This window comes from Euleptes europaea, chromosome 10, assembly GCF_029931775.1.
Source record: "Euleptes europaea isolate rEulEur1 chromosome 10, rEulEur1.hap1, whole genome shotgun sequence".
NCBI lineage: Eukaryota > Metazoa > Chordata > Lepidosauria > Squamata > Sphaerodactylidae > Euleptes > Euleptes europaea.
Genome location: NC_079321.1, coordinates 26,570,764 through 26,589,246, shown reverse-complemented (window position 1 = coordinate 26,589,246; position 18,483 = coordinate 26,570,764). Strand labels below are relative to the sequence as shown.

The 18,483-nt window shown below is 40.9% G+C and overlaps 1 protein-coding gene across 1 annotated transcript in view; it reads right to left on the bottom strand.

Annotated features, from left to right (window-relative positions):
* NBAS (NBAS subunit of NRZ tethering complex) overlaps positions 1–18,483 on the bottom strand; it is a 192,811-nt gene that overhangs the window by 126,566 nt on the left and 47,762 nt on the right. Inside the window, exons 22-23 of the mRNA XM_056856460.1 lie at positions 1,687–1,770; positions 99–252 (exon numbers count right to left, since the gene is read on the bottom strand). Coding sequence (XP_056712438.1) covers positions 99–252; positions 1,687–1,770 — 238 coding nt within the window. The remainder of the gene's footprint in view (positions 1–98; positions 253–1,686; positions 1,771–18,483) is intronic.

Here is an 18,483-nt window from a genome sequence, read left to right as displayed (position 1 = left end):
AAACCAACAAAAATATACCTAGCACCCTTCAGGATCAATGATAAAAGAAAGCATTTGAGCCCATAGCAATAAGAGCATTTCTAGAATTTTGCATTTACCTGCATAGAATAGTTTTCTATCTCCTCTGCTCTTTTCCAATACCAATCCGTGACCAGGTTTATGGAAAGCCCAGTAGACTTGTACTTTGCCAGTTCAGGCTGAGATTCATATAAAAATTCACCTTCATCTTGAAGAACTGGTTCAACTGTCAGCCTGGGAGATGCAGACAAGAATTTGCTAAGTGAAGAAAAATGTTACTTTAAAATAATATCAAACAAAGTCAAATGTTTATAACAAGAAGGAATGAGCTCAAGCCACTATGTATCAATGAAAGATTCAGATCTTACATGAACAAATAGATTCACTCAAAAAGAATTTTCTGATCAGAAATTATGTAAACCCAAAACAGGAACATAATGGCTTGCAGCTTCTTTCAATCTTTCTTTCAAATTAAAATTTAATCATGAGCAGGTCTATGCTCTGATGAAACACAATCAATCTGCATAAAGATAACAATACAGAGTTCACCGTAGTTATTTCTAACACAAACTATTTAAATCTGTGTGTAGATTTTTACAAGTTAATTATCTCTACAGAAATTCCATCTATTTCTGGGTAATTAACCTTAACACTGCACTGATAAGTTTTTACATGTATACACATTTCATTGCAGTGATATAAGTGAATAAACAAGCCTACCTATTTAATCAGAAAATCAAGAAATGCCAAAGGGATGTGTTGTTTAATGGGGGGAGGGACAACCTTGTTCAGAACACACATCTTTTTCTATAGCCGGAATCAGCTCTGAACAACACATGGGGCTAGGACACTCTACTTATTTTTAATGAAGCCATTTATATGTCATTCTCAACCCAATTCAGGGTCCCCATAGCAGCAAACATTAAAATATTTCAAACATGAAAAACAGCATTTAATACACAGCCATATAATATTATTAAACGCATATAAATATGCAAACAAGGAGGAAGGCCAGTAAGAGTTATTGAAGGAACAAGCAAAACAAAAAAGTCTTCACCTGAAGACAGAAGACAGTGACAGAGCAAGACAGATGAATCTCCTTGTGGGGGAAGTTCCGAAGTTTTGGCACCACAACCAATTTAGCCCTTTTTTGGGGGTTGCCCACTCATTTGGCCTCAAGATAACAGGGGCACCCAAAGCAGGGCCTCTGAAGATGACCAAGTGGTTGGGTGTGTTCATAAGAGAGTAGGCAGTTCATAAGATATGTTGACCTCAGGCCATATAGGGCTTCAACGGTCAATATCAGCACAACCCAGTCCAGCAGCACCCTCAAGCTACAAACCTACTTCTTTGCAGGGAATGTAACCCCATCCAGAAAAGGAGACATCCCAATTTCTGGGTCAGACCTTCCTCTTACCAGTAGCACCTCCACATTGGGGCCTCTTCCACCCATAATGAGGGGAGAATTGGAAGAATACCACAAGTGGAAGCATGTGCCATGCTTTCCCCTCCCACTAGAGAAATTGAAAACTCTTACGAGCAGGAACTAGCATATACAGTTGGGCCCTCTGGATGAGAACCAATATTCTCCATCAGAACTAATAAATGGTAATATTACAATGGCTTCATACAATGTAAAGATGAACACACAAGATCATGTACACCTACTTGCATGGAGGCCTTTCACACCAGTCTTCTTCCCTGTGCTTCTGTTCATTCCAAGGAAGAATCTTCAGTACACCTTCTCTGTAGCTGTTTCAAAATATATAAGTATTCACAGTGCACTGATTTTTTTTTTATAAAAGCCTACCAATTAAAGGTGAAGTCCAAATGGCTATACTAAACACATGGTGCATTTTCCACCATACTAACAGTCATTCTTCCAAGAGACTAATTAGAAGGTCATAGAGAAGCACAATATTTCAGGAGGAATTTCATCTGCTTCTGTGGACCTCATGCCCATTAATCTGCAAAGTTGCTTCATCCATAGAAAGATGGGCTCCAACTCATGGTATCTTACACAGCAATTTTAGTATGACACACATATGTACAATTTCTGCACACATACATAATATCTGCTGAATTAATCCCATTATATTGTACAACTTCTCCACTCCAGGTTATTAGCCATTTGGATTGTATGGTGGTTCTATTTTGAAGCATTTTAAATAATTACATATTTTAATTTTTCCCATGAAAACGTGTGGGAATTTCTTGTTTTTATTTTGATGGAATCATTGTTGCTATGGCTTATTTGCTGATGGAATAACAACAAACAGACTGTTCAGGTACGGTTTTAAATCCTTTCAGTATATGTGATGTTTTGCTTATATTTTTGGACCACTATCATTTCACTCAGTGCTGCCTGGGTACTAGAGATAGAAGCTATAAGAACTTCTAACGCAAACCAGCTGAAAACCAGTGCCAAGTGCTTGTTAAACATTACAGCAGAATTACAGAAGCATTACAAATCCACTTTGGGTTTTAGAAATTTCAGTCGGTACATTTTCTTTTGCTCTTAATGTATGAACAAATGTAAGACGACTTCTCAGTAACTCAAGCCTTCACAGTATCCAACAATGAAAATTAATCTGTCACAAACATATCTCATTACAATTTTAAATAGTGGGATGCAAAGTTTGTTCTTTTAAAACTTTGGGAAATTTAACAAAGTTATAAAGGGCAAGGCACGTGTATGCACATACCCAACCGTGTTTCAATATTTCAGGGCGGAAAATCATTTGTAAAAACTAACACCATTATTTTGTGGTTCCAGGTCACACCAGAAACCTTTCCGCCTCTTCTGCGATACAAGCTTTTCTTGTGTGCTTTCCTATTAGTCTAAAAAATTAAAATGACAAATGAGGATCATATCAAACCATATTAAACAGCAGAACCGGAGAGTAAATATTTGTAAATGTGTATAATCAAGAATGCCCCCCTTCCAAGACACACACTGTTGTCTGATCAAAAATAGGTTTTATGTCATTATACTTTCGGGAATCACCACTGGTATCTCACACTTGTCACCAGAAAGGCTAAAGCGTTCCTTCACAAACTACATCACCATGCTGGATGTATTCACTGCTCTGTACCCCTGCAATCCAATCTTCTCTGCTGATGCATGGACATGATTTCAAGGGATGGAAGCAAGGACGCGCTGGAATTCACCAAGGTAGGCTATTTTTGAGAATCCCAAAACCTAGCTACTGGCTACAAAACATGATCCTATTTTGAAGCCTTGACTGATAAGGCAAAGGGGGAAAGGTAGGATACAAGCGGTAAATATTAATTGCATGTTATCCCACATTCGCCAAGTATAAGGTAGGCCCACTGCTCTGGGAGCTAGCTGAGAACTTATATACGAGATACATTTTGCCACTTGAAGCTTAGCTCACAATGCTGCCTCTATCACACACCAATTTAACATGATCCCGCCATGTTCAAAAGGTGGTACAAGGAAACAAATCTAACCAATTTTTTTAAATCAGCAATAGGAAGCTGCATGACTTCCAGATGACTGAATGCCTGATCTAACGCAAGTCGCAAGCCTGAACAGTTACCTGAAAAACCTGAACATTTTGCCTACAGAGATCAGAAAGCCAGACCTATTTTTGAATCTACATGAACAGAAGACTTTCTAAGTATTTCTAACAGTGTGGGTTGTCCTTTCAACGGTCGGCAGAATGAGGTTCTTATCTTTTTAATTACTGCAAGGTGCCACCCAGCCAACCTCTCAAATCACTACATGTCACATTTATATGCCAGTGGTTGCTGGGTTCTTGCTTCCTCCTTAAAAAACCTAGCTTCTTTAAAGTGAATCATTTATGATATTTTCTCCTCCTTTGCTGAAAGGATATTTTATAGTCCGTCCTTGAAGGGTTTGTAGCTTCAAACAGCGAAGGAATCCATAGCAGTACTTTGCGAGAAAGAGAAAATCATGCTGCCTAAATTAAGCACAACATTCTAAAACGCCAATTAGGGAGTATATCAAATAGTCAATTAAAAATACCTCAGGCACCAGAAAGCAACAAAAAAAGTCTACCTCAAAGACCAAAACATGTTTATCAGGAACATTTATTTATCATTTCCATTAGTTTTGCCTCCCGAGTTAAAAAAATTAACATACTCGGGTGCCTGGGAGCTGTACAAACCCCATTCCAAAGAGGGAGTCAACCGGAAGGAGGTTCCCTCAAGGACACAGGGGCCTCTTCCCTAATAATTTAGTCTCAATGAATGACCTAGATCTCTAAAATAATAAGTAAAATAATAAGTAATGGGCCAATTCTGGCCCTGAGTAGCCCTGAGTCTGGCTCTGGCCAGGGAAAGGGCGGGGTATAAATAAAAAATTGTAACGATTGGGCAGGAAACGTTTCTACCCTTAGTCGTGCCAAGTACCCAGACACCAATAGTTACATTTCTAACTTCCAATCTCCCCAAGGGAACATTTTTGATACTTTTAATGCAAAAGGGGAAAACTCCCAACAATGCGATTTCCCCCCCCCCCTTTTCAGACAGTCTGAATTTTTAGTACTCTCACATCCTACTGCCAACACGCCATCCCCTCCTCATTCTTGGCCAAAGAGCATAAAATGTCACCCTTCAGCCCCAGTTTTTGGTCGCCGGATTGGGATCTATCCCGTTACTTCTTGATGGCCTCTCTGCTCCTCCCCGCTTCGTTGTCCTCTCTCCTGCCAGGTCACTTTGGGCGAAAACGCATGGTCACTTTATCCTCCTTTAATCCCTGTTTCAGCCAGGATCGAACGCACATTAGGCGAAACGAACGCATTCGATCCTGGCTGAAACAGGGATTAAAGGAGGATAAAGCGACCGTGCATTTTCGCCCTTTCACTCTCCTGGAGCTGCTTCCTCGCTGCCAAAAAACACGCTCATATGTTTTTGGTCCCCCTCCCCTACAGTCTTCACCTATAGGCAGGCAGCTTGTTAAGGAAATGCTCCAATTATTTTACTAACGCTTTTGTTTTTCCATTCTATAAACTGCCATTTTACTCTGCAAACTGCTCAAACCTTTGAAACTCATTTTCTCTTCTGTTAGAGCCAGGGTGGTTAAGAGCAGCGGTTTAGAGCGGAGGACTCCAATCTGGAGAACCGGGTTTGACTCCCCACTCCTCCACATGAGGGGCGGACGTTAATCTAGCGAACCGGGTTGGTTTCCCCTCTTCTACTCATGAAGCCAGCTGGGTAACTCTGGGCTAGTCACAGCTCTCTTAGAGCTCTCTCAGCCCCACCTACCTCACAGTGTGTGTTGTGGGGAGGGGAAGGGAAGGTGATTGTAAGCCAGTTTGATTCTTCCTCAAGTGGTAGAGAGAGTCGGAAAATAAAAATCAACTCTTCTTCTTCTTAAGTAAATGAAAACCTCTGTTTATTTTAAAAAGCTTATTCCTCTCATTCTTTTGAGTATTGGTCTGAATTTCAACCTCCTTATACACAGGGTTACAATCTTGAATATATTTTCACCCCCAAATAAATATGTTTTCTCTGTGCTGGCAAGAGGACACTTTTGCTAGTTGCAGGACCTGCAGGTGCATAGTGATTTGGGTAACAATATCCACATCTCTGTCAAAAGGCTCCTGTGTAAGACAGTTATACACAGGCTACACCAAATCTTCCTTCTAATCTACTAAATTCCTATTTATAATTTTTTTTTTGATAGGGTAAGCACTCAAAACGCAAACTTCTATCCACATAATGAAGTTCAGTACAGGGAGGATTGTAATAAAAATGTTTTCTAAATACTTCAATCTGTCCAAAATGTGCAAGAGGCATTGCACCAAATCTTTCTTCCAAAGGGAGGGTTCATATCCAGTGCAAAATAAGAATGACTTCAGTTGTATATTATCTGCAATTCAAAATATATTATACATACCACACACACACACACACACACAAGTAAACAATATTCAGGACTTGCCACTCACAAGATATTCTCAGCAAGAATATATTGTGGCCATTGTGTAAAGAAATCACTGTTATGTACGTTCAGGTTTTGCCAGCCTTTTTTCCCCTGCAGTCAGTCATGTCGATTTATTTTGAGTTATGCCAAAAAACCCAAAAAACATTCTGCCTCTGTAGAGAAGCTCAGCATGTGATACAAAGAAGAAAACTACTACTGAGCAGATACAAAAAGCTGACATTTAAGTAATAGAATGAGATCCGTCTACAAAAAAACAAAAACAAAAAAAGACCCAGTAGAGCTAAAGTGTTTACATTAAGGTTGTTGTGTTCCTTACATTAATTCTTTGCTCCTCACTATAGAACATAAAAATAATTCTGTTGCCTTGCAAAAGAAATGCCAGGATGAACAAAACCTAGAAGGATGGTTAGAAGAATTTCTCCCTCTATTGAAAACTATCATGGTAGCAACACAAGAGAATATGGAATTGAACGTTGAAATCACATGCAAAGAGAATCATTTGAGAAACATTCTATAATGGTTATGGTATGTAAGAATAATGATTTTTTTCACATCTAGACTAGACATAAAGTAGTTTAAGAGTAATTACTCCCCCTAGGAACCACAGAATAATACAGAGAAGAGAAACTTGGAGTAACTATGAAGAAATTATCACCCTTCCCATGAAAGTTCAGGAGAGCCATGGCAGCTACATGAACAACAATGCAGGTTCGATTCCACAAGCTTCACTCGTGGAATGGATCTTCTCCAGCTCCTCAGTTCCTTGTAGCACTCAAAAAGCTGCTGAAGATAGTTGGGTGATCCTCTAAGAAATGATGAAATGCATCACAGAGGGCTACTGCTCAAGGAAGAGATAGATGGAAATGGAAATTACAACCTAACCCACTTCTGCTAAAAGATGCACAAAACCCACCAGTTTGGCTCACACCATTCACCAGTTGCAAAGAGACCTGATTTTTCGACAATTGGTTCGATAATTCACCTATTTCTTCATGGGTGCTCAGCAAGTTGTTTGCCTGTATTCCTTACTAACCATGCAGTACAGCATGATTGGCTTTCCATGCATGCAAAATTCTTACACAGGCTGACTGAGTTCTATGCCCCTCCCCAATCCTTGCTGTATAACTTCTTTGCTCAGTTGGCAGTTGTTTAAGTAGACAATAAAAGTGCATTCCTGGAAGGGGAGGTGTGAACCACGGCCGGGATGGCACAGCTGAGAAGCCTTTTTAGACCAAGAGACAGGTCAGGGCTTTTCTGGGATTGGCCAAGTACAATAGGAAATTTGTCCCAGGGTTCGACACCATAGCTGACCCTCTCCCCTCACTCACCAAGTAATCCCTGCCAGACAAAGCAACTTGGACTCCCACATGTCAAGCCACCTTCCGCCAATTAAAAGAGCTTTAATTTCCCTGCAATTCTTAATGCTCCAGACTTTAAAAAATATTTCTATGTTGTGGCTGACACCTCAGATTGTGGATTCAGGGCAGTCTACATGCAAGAGTGAGAAGGAATGAAATATCCCACACCAGATCAGAGCAGGAAATTCTTTCCCTGAGAAAGAAATCTGTCCTCAGTGAAAAAGGTGCCTTTGGTGATTGTGGGGGCACTGGACAAACCAGACCTTATCTGTGGGGACAGGAGTTCATCTCCTGACCGATCAGTCTTCCTTGAATGACCACAGACTATGAAAAAGTCAAGCACCAAATTTCAAATGTGGTTATGGGAAATTCAGGCATTCATTATGAAAACTGAATGCATTCCTGAGCATAACAATGTAGTTGTAGACTTTCCTTCTAAGAAGGTTACAGACACTTCAAAGGGGCTTGTGTACAATCACGTACAGGACAAATCACGTGTGGATTCTCTATTGTACACTCTTTAGCTTGTACGTTTCTTGTGACTGCTCTCTTTGGGATTTTCTACAAAGCATCCTTCTGTGAAAGGGCGCTTTTCTGTTGAAGTCTTGGGCAGCTGAGATGTGGACAAATGCATTTTATTTCAAGGTTTGGGCTGTGCACCCCACACTTAGTTTTAAAAGGATTTTCTCTGTGAGCAGAAGACTGCCAGAAAGAGGAAAAGTTAATTGCTCCCACGTATGGTCAATGGCTCCAGCAAGTACAAGACACCAAATCTTTGCAAATGCCATTTATAGGTTTTAATAACTTTTATATATTCTTGGTAAGTTTTGAATCTTATATATTTCTTTGTATCTTTCTATATCATAAAACAAATAAAAAACATAACAATGTTTGGCCATTGTGACTGGAAACAATGAAATGGCCAGCTCACATTTTCAATGCAATCTATAAAACAAGAATGAACGTTAAAGTATTACCACTGAAATATAATAAACTACACATTCTTACCAATAAATTGCCCATGATGTTTCATTTGTTGTTGTTGTTGTTTTCAATTTTATGATCTGCTGTTCAACAAGCTAGATTTCTTTTTGAGCCCAGTCCAAGTTGAGTTAGCTCCTAACAAGCTGGCTAACTGAGAACACACCCAGCATTTGATCTTTCCCCAAAAGGTATAGTACTATTTTCAGCAACACATCTCTCTCAGATCTCAAGGCTTCCCACAACCCAGTTCTGAAAAAAAAAAATCTGTTTTAAGATAAATATAACTGTTCTATTTTCTATATGTCTCAAAGACTTTGTCTTTTCTAAAATAATTAAGGCACTTTAGTTTTTTTTTCCTGCTCATACTGATCACCCTCCTTTTTTTTCTTTTGCTGGATTTTAAAGCTAAAGTTCCTTTTATCTGTCTAATTTTGCACTATGTAGGTGCCAATGGCTTTTCTCCCTCTCTCATAATACTAGAACACGGGGTCATCTGCTGAAGCTGGAGGATGGGAGATTCAAAACAGATAAAAGGAAGTATTTCTTCACACAACGCATAGTTAATTTGTAGAACTCCCTGCCACAGGATGTGGTGATGGCTGCCAGCTTGGAAGGCTTTAAGAGGGGAGTGGACATGTTCATGGAGGAGAGGGCTATTCATGGCTACTAGTAACAATAGATACTAGTCATGATGCATGCCTATTCTCTATTATTGTTATTAGAGGGGAGTTGGATGCAATACAAATAAGATCTTTTAAAATGTCCCTCTTTAAATTTGAGATTTAACAAATTGCAAGACCAAACATGCTACTGGGGAATAGAAGGTTTCACCCGGGACTTAAGAGGTCACCGGTTCTAGATGGGGCTATACCCCCCCTTAAAGAATACATTCATCGTTTGGGGGTGCTCTTGGACCCAAGTCTACTGCTGGATAAACAGACAGCAGCTTCGGCCAAGAGTGCTTTTTACCAGCTTCAACTGGTTAGCAAGTTGGGCAGAAAAGACCTGACCTTTGTGGATCACACCCTGGTTACATTTAGATTACATTACTGCAATAAATTCTACAAGTTTGGAAACTTGTTGGTGCAGAATGCAGCAGCCCGGATGTTGACTGGAGCGTGTCGTATAGGCCATACTATGGCACTCTAGCCCAATCTACTGTTACAGGCTTTGACATATTAGAGCACATAAACATGGAATTAATGTACATATGCAGAATTATTCAGAATATAACACAACTACACATACAAACTGCAAAAGATATATAGAAGAGGTTTAATTTCCTTTTAAAAGGAAGAATATTCTTTGCTAGAGGCTTCTACTTCTATTACTCTGTCAGAGGCTTCAGTAATTTTCCAGCAACACATTCTATTCTATTTTTACCAAAGACCTTTCCCAGATGAGAAACGGTTTCCTACTTCTTATAGAACTATTGAAAAGCAGAAACCGAATGTCAGATTCCAAGGACTTCATATGCAGATATGCTCTCCACCTACCCATGTGATGCTGTAATGTTGTAATGTAAACAATAATTGTATTTTATGATTTAAACATGAATGCTATATGCTTGAACTTAATGAATGGGTTCAAACTAAATGTATTTTTCTGTAGATGAGAATGATACTAAAATTGAATATATAGAGTGATCACAAAGCTCAAAACTGATTGTTTATAGTTTAGCAAAATAGCCTCCTGGAAGAGGAAGTCCAAATAAGGTAATGGAATGGGAGGCTACTGAGCATGTGCAGTAAAACTGTCTCTTGGTCTAGAATCAGTTTCACATACATTGAGAATCCATAAGGTGACTGAAACAGTATAAATACAGGCACAGAAAGGCTAGTACTTCAGACCTCTCTCAGAGGGTCTCAAGAAGAGGCTGTTGGTATGAATGGCTTTACAAATATATAATTCTAGAGTGTGAATTAGATACTTTGAACTAAATCAGACTTATTTGACTGTTATATTTTAAGTGTTGGATTTTAAAACTGAATAGTATGTAGAACTTGCTTGCTTAACTGTATACATTGTTACTATACATTGTTACTGAATATTAAGATTTTGTAATACTTGCATATACACACACACACACATATATATATATACACAATTACATTGAAGTACATCAATAAAAAGACTTGCTTTTTTAAGTGAGTAAAGTAGTTGAGTCCTGCTTAGTAGGTGACTATCTGAATAAGATAACATACCACTTCTCAGGAAGGGGTCAATTCTAAGAGTATAGTCACCCAAAAGGCACTGACCCGCTTCACTACAGTGGTTCCTGATCGGTTTCCAGGCACAATTGAAGGTGCTTGAGTTGACTTTTAGAGCCCTATATGCCTTGGGATCAGCACACCTTAAGGATTACCCCTATGGTCATCTACCGAGGCTCTGTTGTGGGTGCTCATGCCTTCTGAGATTAGGTGTGTGTCAAACTGGGAGAGGGCCTTCTCAGACATGGCCCCCAAATTCTGGAACTTTCTCCCCAGACAGACTTGCCTGTGCCTTTTTGTTGTTGTCCTACACCAGCACGTAAAGACTTTAAACATTTTGTCTGACTTCAAAAAAGCATTCAGACATCAGCCTGCATAGAACTCAGCAGGTAAAGTTCAAGGGCAGTATCCTTCAATGTTTTCAGACCTAGGGACTGACTGAGTCGCAAGCACGTAACAGGGACTCACATCATATTGGAGCCATATAACAGAAAAGGGGAGAGCCAGAGTTATGACCTTTCCAGTCAGCAGCAGCAACAGGAGGAGGAGGAAGAGGAGGGTTGTATTTTTCACACAACGCATAGTTAAATTGTGGAACTTCCTGCTGCAGGATGTGGTGATGGCTGTCAACTCGGAAGGCTTTAAGAGGGGAGTGGAAATGTTCGTGGAGGCGGGCTATTCATGGCTACTAGTAAAAATGGATACTCGCTATGATGCATACTTATTATCTGCAGGATCAGAGGAGCATGCCTATTATATTAGGTGCTGTTGAACACAGGCAGGATAATGCTGTTGCAGTTGCCTTGTTTGTGGGCTTCCTAGAGGCACCTGGTTGGCCACTGTGTGAACAGACTGCTGGACTTGATGGACCTTGGTCTGATCCAGCATGGCTTTTCTTATATTCTTATACCCTGATTTTCTCTACCTTTAAGGAGTCTCAAACCGGCTTATGATCACCTTCCTTTCCTCTCCCCACAACAGGCACCTTGTGAGATAAGTGGACTCTAATCTGGAGAACTGGGTTTGATTCCCCACTCCTCCACATGAGTGGTTGGCGCTTATCTGGTGAACCGGGTAGGTTTACTCACTCCTCCACATGAAGCCTGCTAGGTGACATTGGGCTAGTCACAGTTTTCTCTGAACTCTCTCAGCATCACCTACCTCACAAAGTGTGGGGAGGGGAAGGAAGGTGGCTGTAAGCCCCTTTGAGACTCCTTTCAGTAGAGGTAAGCAGGGTATAAAGCCTAACTCCTCTTCTTCTATCATGTACTTTCCCCATAGTGTTTGAGGAGAAATGATGCTGCAACACCATCTGGATCCCTCCTCTATTTCAGAGGTCACCTCCTAATAAAGAATCCCGAAACAGATTGGCTGCAGTGAACACAGTCTCAGGAGTACATGATTTTCATCAGAAGAAGCTTCAACAATACCCACTGGACCAACACAGTTATTTTAAATGGGTTGTCCTATACTGCCATTGCCTCTTAATTCTGCAGTAGATTTAATTCAGATTTCGCAATAAAAAGGGAGCTGCTTTCTGGAGGAGACCAAACATGACAAGACTAAACTTCAGATGGAAATCTGAGAGAGCTTCAGTGAAGACTTGCAAACATACACAAAAACTGGTATCTTAAATGTGGAATTTTTTTTAAAAAAAAGCTGCAGCCATAACTGCACTTTTCAGTAAAATTATAGCTATTAAGGAAGCCATTTACTTGAATTTCCTGACTTCTATGAGACTAGTACGTTGGCTAAAACGAAGCAATATCGTCACTTAGTGCATGAGCAAGAAGAACAACAGGAAATTAAGAGGATTTGGCTAGGTATATTTCTAATTACAAAGGACATTATTTTTCCAAAGGTATTACTCTTAAATTTGAAGCAATAATTCTCACAACAAAAGCAAGGATTCTAATTTTCTCGGTGTAACAGAAATACTACAACCCTCCATCTTGTGCAATTAAGCCTTAATTCTTTCTGCCATTTTCTTTAAAGGAACAGATTTTGGGGTGGGGAAATATCACCATTTATCTAGAAAACAAATACTGCCTTCTGGCAATACTAGACAGTTCACAAACAATAGCTATTATCAGGAAGAAAGCTAAGAGGAAGAGAAGAATACGAAAGATGACAACAGGTTGACAGGCAAAAGATACAACTAAAATACTTTCTACTGAAAATAGATGCCAACCTTGAACTCCCATCAAGAGGCAAATCCATTTTCCAAAATATTTACCTTCAGCAAGCCTTTTTTTCTCCACTTGCTCTGTCTTTGTGAATTCTGCTGTGCTGATTTTCAAGGCAAGAGCAGCCTTCCCTTCCCTATTTCACTACTAGGGTTGCCAACTGCCAGGTACTAGCTGGAGATCTCCCGCTATTACAACTGATCTCCAGCCGATAGAGATCAGTTCACCTGGAGAAATTGGCCGCTTTGAAGCCCCTCCCCTCCCCAAACCCCACCCTCCTCAGACTCCACGCCAAAAACCTCCCACCGGTGGCGAAGACGGACCTGGCAATCCTACTCAACACCTACAAAATGGCTGTCGGTTCCTCAAGACCACCACAGCCCTGCAAAGTCTGCTGCTGTTCCCTACAGGTGTTTGTTTTTCTACCTTCCTTAATAAACACCTTGAGTGTTCCATAAGGAAGAAAGGCAGCAAATAAATGTTTTAAATAAAACAAATTAATAGTTTCCTGTTCTCTTCCTTAACAGTCAAGCACGCATAAATCAACTAGCGGTCCCATGACCAAGACTGGTGCCCTAAACAGTGCTAACTGATCCTGCAGTTACTATAAGGAGGAACATAAGGAGAGTAATTCCTGTGGCAATAGCGTGGGCCAGTAAGGTACTCAGGGGATGGAAGATGCCAGCCTCTCTCTAAACAGCTCTCTGGTCAAATTAGCTGCTGACAAGAACCTAGGTAGGCCGCAGCTCTTCTTTATCTGTGTACCAGTTCTCTTACACAGGGATTTCAAAGGGAGATTACAGAGAGACTGCTGAATTAGTTAATAATGAAGCTCAAGACAATGCATTCTCCTGGATTGAATAGTAACCTGGGATTCCAATGCTGATTTCTCCTCGCCTCTACCCCTCTGCATACCACACCTAATCCAATCACGCCTGCTAATGTCATTTATTTGCTTTTGACATTTGCATGCTATTGCCATTGGGATCCTAATTCACCTCTACTTAAGGATAGATGGACTCACATTCTAGCTGTATCTGAAGAAGCGAACTGTGGCTCACAAAAGCTCCTACGCTGCCAGACGTTTTGTTAGGTCTTTAAGGTCCTACTGAATTCTTGCTCTTTTCTACTGCATACCACTGAGATCATTCTCCCCCCACATAAGCTACGCAGTAGTAGGAGCCTACCCACTGTGTTGTCTCCGTGTAAAAAGAAAACAGGAACTCAGGAAATCAACATGTTAGTATCTCTCCATACCTCTTGCTCTCCACAAGGTGAGTTGACAACTATGTAGCCATGTCTATCAGAATTCCACATTATTGGGCCAAAGGCTCTGTGTTTGTTTATTTGTGCTCACGTTACCTTAACTTGCCAAAAGCAACAAAGAAGTTTGGGGAGCTGGACAGGGAATATTTACTCACACTTCTAAAATGTCCCATGTGCTATTACAACAAAAGCTATTGTGAGGTTACACTGCTTAGTGAAAAGAACCCGGGACTTAATGTTGGGAAACTGCCATCCGTAAGCTTTTGACCCATATTTCCAGGAAAAAAATAATTTGCCAAAGGTAGGGAAAGCCACTTTTGATTATTATGTTTTTGGCATGTATTCAAATGCTCTACTTTAATACAAAAAAAAGTCATAAAATTTCAGTGCAAATAGCTGTAACCCTTTGCAACCAGAAGACTCAAACAGACAACACTTATTGTAAACCAGATTTTTAGATTTTAAATGGCCAACAAGAGCACTTTCAAAATGAATTATTTTTGTTTAGAAAAGGCTACATCAAAAGAGAACTTAAAATGCCCTTGACTTTGTACATCTGAGGACAAGGCCGTTGGGGGAGTTGTTTGTTCATTTGATTTATCTGCAATATTTCTTTAAAAGCTACTTAGGAACAACATAACATTCATGAACTAGATTTTGATTAGATCATCTAATTGGCTTTTTGCAAGAATGACAGGACTGGATGCTGTACCGTAATTTTATTTCTCATTTGTGACAATGCTGCATTCCAAGATGTAAAAATATGCAGTTAAAAAGGGTCCTATAAACTTACTTTAAAAGATTGCAGCTCAACAGAAGCAAGAAGCTATCATCAACTGAATTAGGCTGTATAAAATCTAATAAAAATCTTATCATTTACACTGGCAAACACTTCTTCCTATGAAAGGTTAATAATCCTTTAAAACCCATTATCGTTTAAAGCCTGCACATTCCTTGGAGGAACCGAAAAGGGAACAGAACGGAAAATAAGAGCTTGGAAATAAGGATTTTATTTTGAGCCATTATGCATGCTAAAAATTACTACATACTGCACGTACTCCAAATGAAATAGTATAAAAGTATTCTCCAGGATGTCAAGTTAAGGAGCTGTGTAAGTTAGGGCACAGTTATGTTTTTAAGTTTTTTGGTGTGTGTGTTTTTGGGGATTTTTTTGCATTTGCCTTTTCAGCATGAACAAAACTCATATTAAAAAGGCTGTAATCAATGTAAGGGGGGACATACATGTGTGCGCATAGCAGAAGCTATGGCTCTTCATGTTGTGGCTCTTCATGTTTTGGGGTGCATCAACAAAGGCATAACATCCAAATCACAAGATGTCATAGTTCCGCTGAACACTGCATTGGTCAGGCCACACCTGACCAGGCCACACCTGTACTGTGTGCAGTTCTGGAGGCCTCACTTCAAAAAGGATGTGGACAGAATGGAGAGGGTGCAGAGGAGAGCGATGAGGATGATCAGGGGCCTGGAGCCCAAGCCCTGTGAGGAAGGGCTGAGGGAGTTGGGACTGTTTAGTCTGGAGAAGAAGAGGTGGGGGGGGGGCAAGATTGCTCTCTTTAAGTATTTGAAGGGCTGTAACTTAGAGGAGGGCAAGGAGCTGTTCCTGTTGGCAGCAGTGGATAGGACTCACAATAATGGGTTTAAATTGCGGGAGGAAAGATTATAGCTGGATATTAGGGGGGAAATTTACAGTAAGAGTTGTTCAACTGTAGAATCAGCTATCTAAGGATGTGGTGAGCTCCCCCTCATTGGCAATCTTTAAGCAGAGGGTGAACAAACACTTGTCTGGGATGCTCTAGGCTGATCCTGCATTAAGCAGGGAGTTGGACTAGATGGCCTGCATGGCCCCTTCCAAGTCAATTATTTTATGTTTATCTTTTAAGACTTTTTCAAGCACTGCATAACCCCTGACAAAAAGTTAGCCACAATTCTTGGGGGAGAGGGGAAAGTGTGAGTGCCGATAAAATCTGGCAACGTGCAGGAGTAAAGATTGGCAGTCACAGCAACTGAATAGAGAGAGTGGTTTTGGCTCACTTCTAGTGTGAACGGACACAGAGCAATAAAAATGTCCTTGTTCAACACAGCTCCCAAATATTCCCAACACACCTGACCTTGTTTGCTTGTAGAGCCAGACAGTGCAGTATTCAGCATCTCTCACAAGATAACAGTGTCCATCACACTTACAACAAAGCAGCTATGGAGTAAATCTATCCCTCATATACTGACCTGCATGGGCAGCACAAACCAGGGGGGGTAGATGCGTCGCAGCCAGGGACGGCACAACCACAGCACAGTCGAACCTCCTCCTAAGCAGCTTGTTGCGCTGCAGCCATCAACCAGACAGGGATGCTCCCCCAACCCCTGTGGAACCACGGCATGCAGCTCCATGGGTTGCGCCTACATTTTTGCCAGTGTACGTTCATGCTGGCAAATGTGGCCGTTCCTGTGCCGAAAGGGCTCAGAGAGCTGATTAATGCCTGTCCCACGCTCAGGCACGCCCTCTTTGGCACTGGCGTGAGCTCCTGCCCCGGAGGTGCACTACATTTGCTGCTGCCACAACTGTGCCAGGACACATGTGTGGCGCTGTCACACCCAGCGCCAGCATAAGTGCCCCAGCGCCGTTGTAAATGCCCCCTACACTGGTGCAAGTGGCATTTATGCCAGCGCCGGGATGACACTGCCTCCTCAGCACTTTCGCCTCTCCCCTTGTGGATTGTGCTGTAAATCTTTTTATACAGGTGTTAAAAGTGTGTCATGTTTTCCATGGAGTTCACCGTACTCATTGAAAAAGCAAAATAGCCAAACTGCCCTTTGAAATTATGTAGGAAAAGCTGGTACTGAAAAAAGGTTAAAACGAACTCCCACATGCTACTTTTATTAAGAGATCTTGCAAAAATGGTTTGAAGAATACAGGAACTAAACAACAATTCACTAAAGGAAAGAATGGGTAAAGATATACAACTCAAAGACAATGGGAAGATTTGTTTTGTTGTTTTTTTATAGCAATATAAAACTTCCAGGAATTATAAAATCGTGAAGGAAAATACATGAGGTTTCTATCAAACCTAAACCAATTCTGCTGCTTTAACAACACAAAATGCATAATTTATAACTTAGTTGTATTAATTGCTATATTAATGGAATTTAAAAGTACCAATGACTTAACCTTCGAGAAGGAAAAATTACAAATACATCCAACAATAAAGCAAGAAAATCTGCAAACTGCTGCACCTTGTTCTATCTTAGCACACTTCATTCATTAAAAAAAATCATGAGCTTTTTTATAAGTCTTTTACCCCTGTGCTACAGCCAATCTCTGACAAGGTTTGTTCTTTGGCAGCAATGGAGTCATAACAAGGGGGAACAAATATATTCACACATCTTCAATAGTACCAAAAAAAAAATCAGCCAGTGAACAAAGATAATCATATGATTAAGAGCTAATAATGCCACATCTGGCATGTAAATGTAGATGTTTCCTGGAACCTAAATTAAAAGGCTGACCCACAAGCATAGGCTGAAATACAAAAGATCATCACGTTTGCCTCAAAGCCATCTTTTAAAGGTAAGAATTTAACATTGAAGTCTTTCCAGTTCTGGCTTCAAGTCTATTTCTACAACTAATATGCAAGCATAAAACAATTTCAAACAAAAGGCATTCTAATTATAGCTTAGTATACATGTGCCTTTCAAGGACAGATATTCTCCTGTAAAAGCACCTGTATTTACCAATTGCAGTGAAACATTTTCAGGCTGGCTGAATTTCAAAAGGCAGATTCACCAATCACTATTTGAAGAGGGAAAGGAAGTGTTAACCCATTTGTTGTCCCAACGTTGAGCCACCAAATACCAAATTAACAATCCGGAATTGCTGTATAAGCAGGGAGCAGGAAGTGAAGATGACAACAGTAATAAACATATGTACTTCAGGAGTGCAGGCAAGCAATCTGATCCCAAGGGTCTAGAGCAGGGGTGGGGAACGTCAGGCCCGGGGGCCGTTTAAGGCCCGCAAAATCATTTGATCTGGCCCTTCGTGGGTCCTGGCTGATCTCTAGCTCAGAAGGATCTAAGACTGGTGATCCGCTCCCTCCCGCAGACAGGAATAGCCTCTATTCAAGGCAGATGTGAGTTTGTTTTGCCAAGAAAAGGAACCTTCCCCCCCCCCTTGCAGAAGAGTCGTTAGCTATGGAGCTGCTAGGACCGCTCAAGAAACTGTGTTAACCCTTTCCCACCCGGGCCATGGAGAAACATATTCCCTCTGTTCTACAAGAGAACTGGGGGCAGAAGTGGAAACAATGGAGGAGTTAAAGGAGGCAGGGCCAGAATGCGAGGGGTGTCTTAGCCAGTGTGTCCTCATTTCATCCCTGCAGACGGAGGTAGCAGGAGCCATCTGTAGAATCCGGCCCTGACCATGTAGAGCAGGAGCAACTCTGGTGTGTGGCTGGATGGCTACGCCCGGCTGGTGCAACGGACCATCCTGTGCCACCAGATGGGTGAGTGCGCCACTG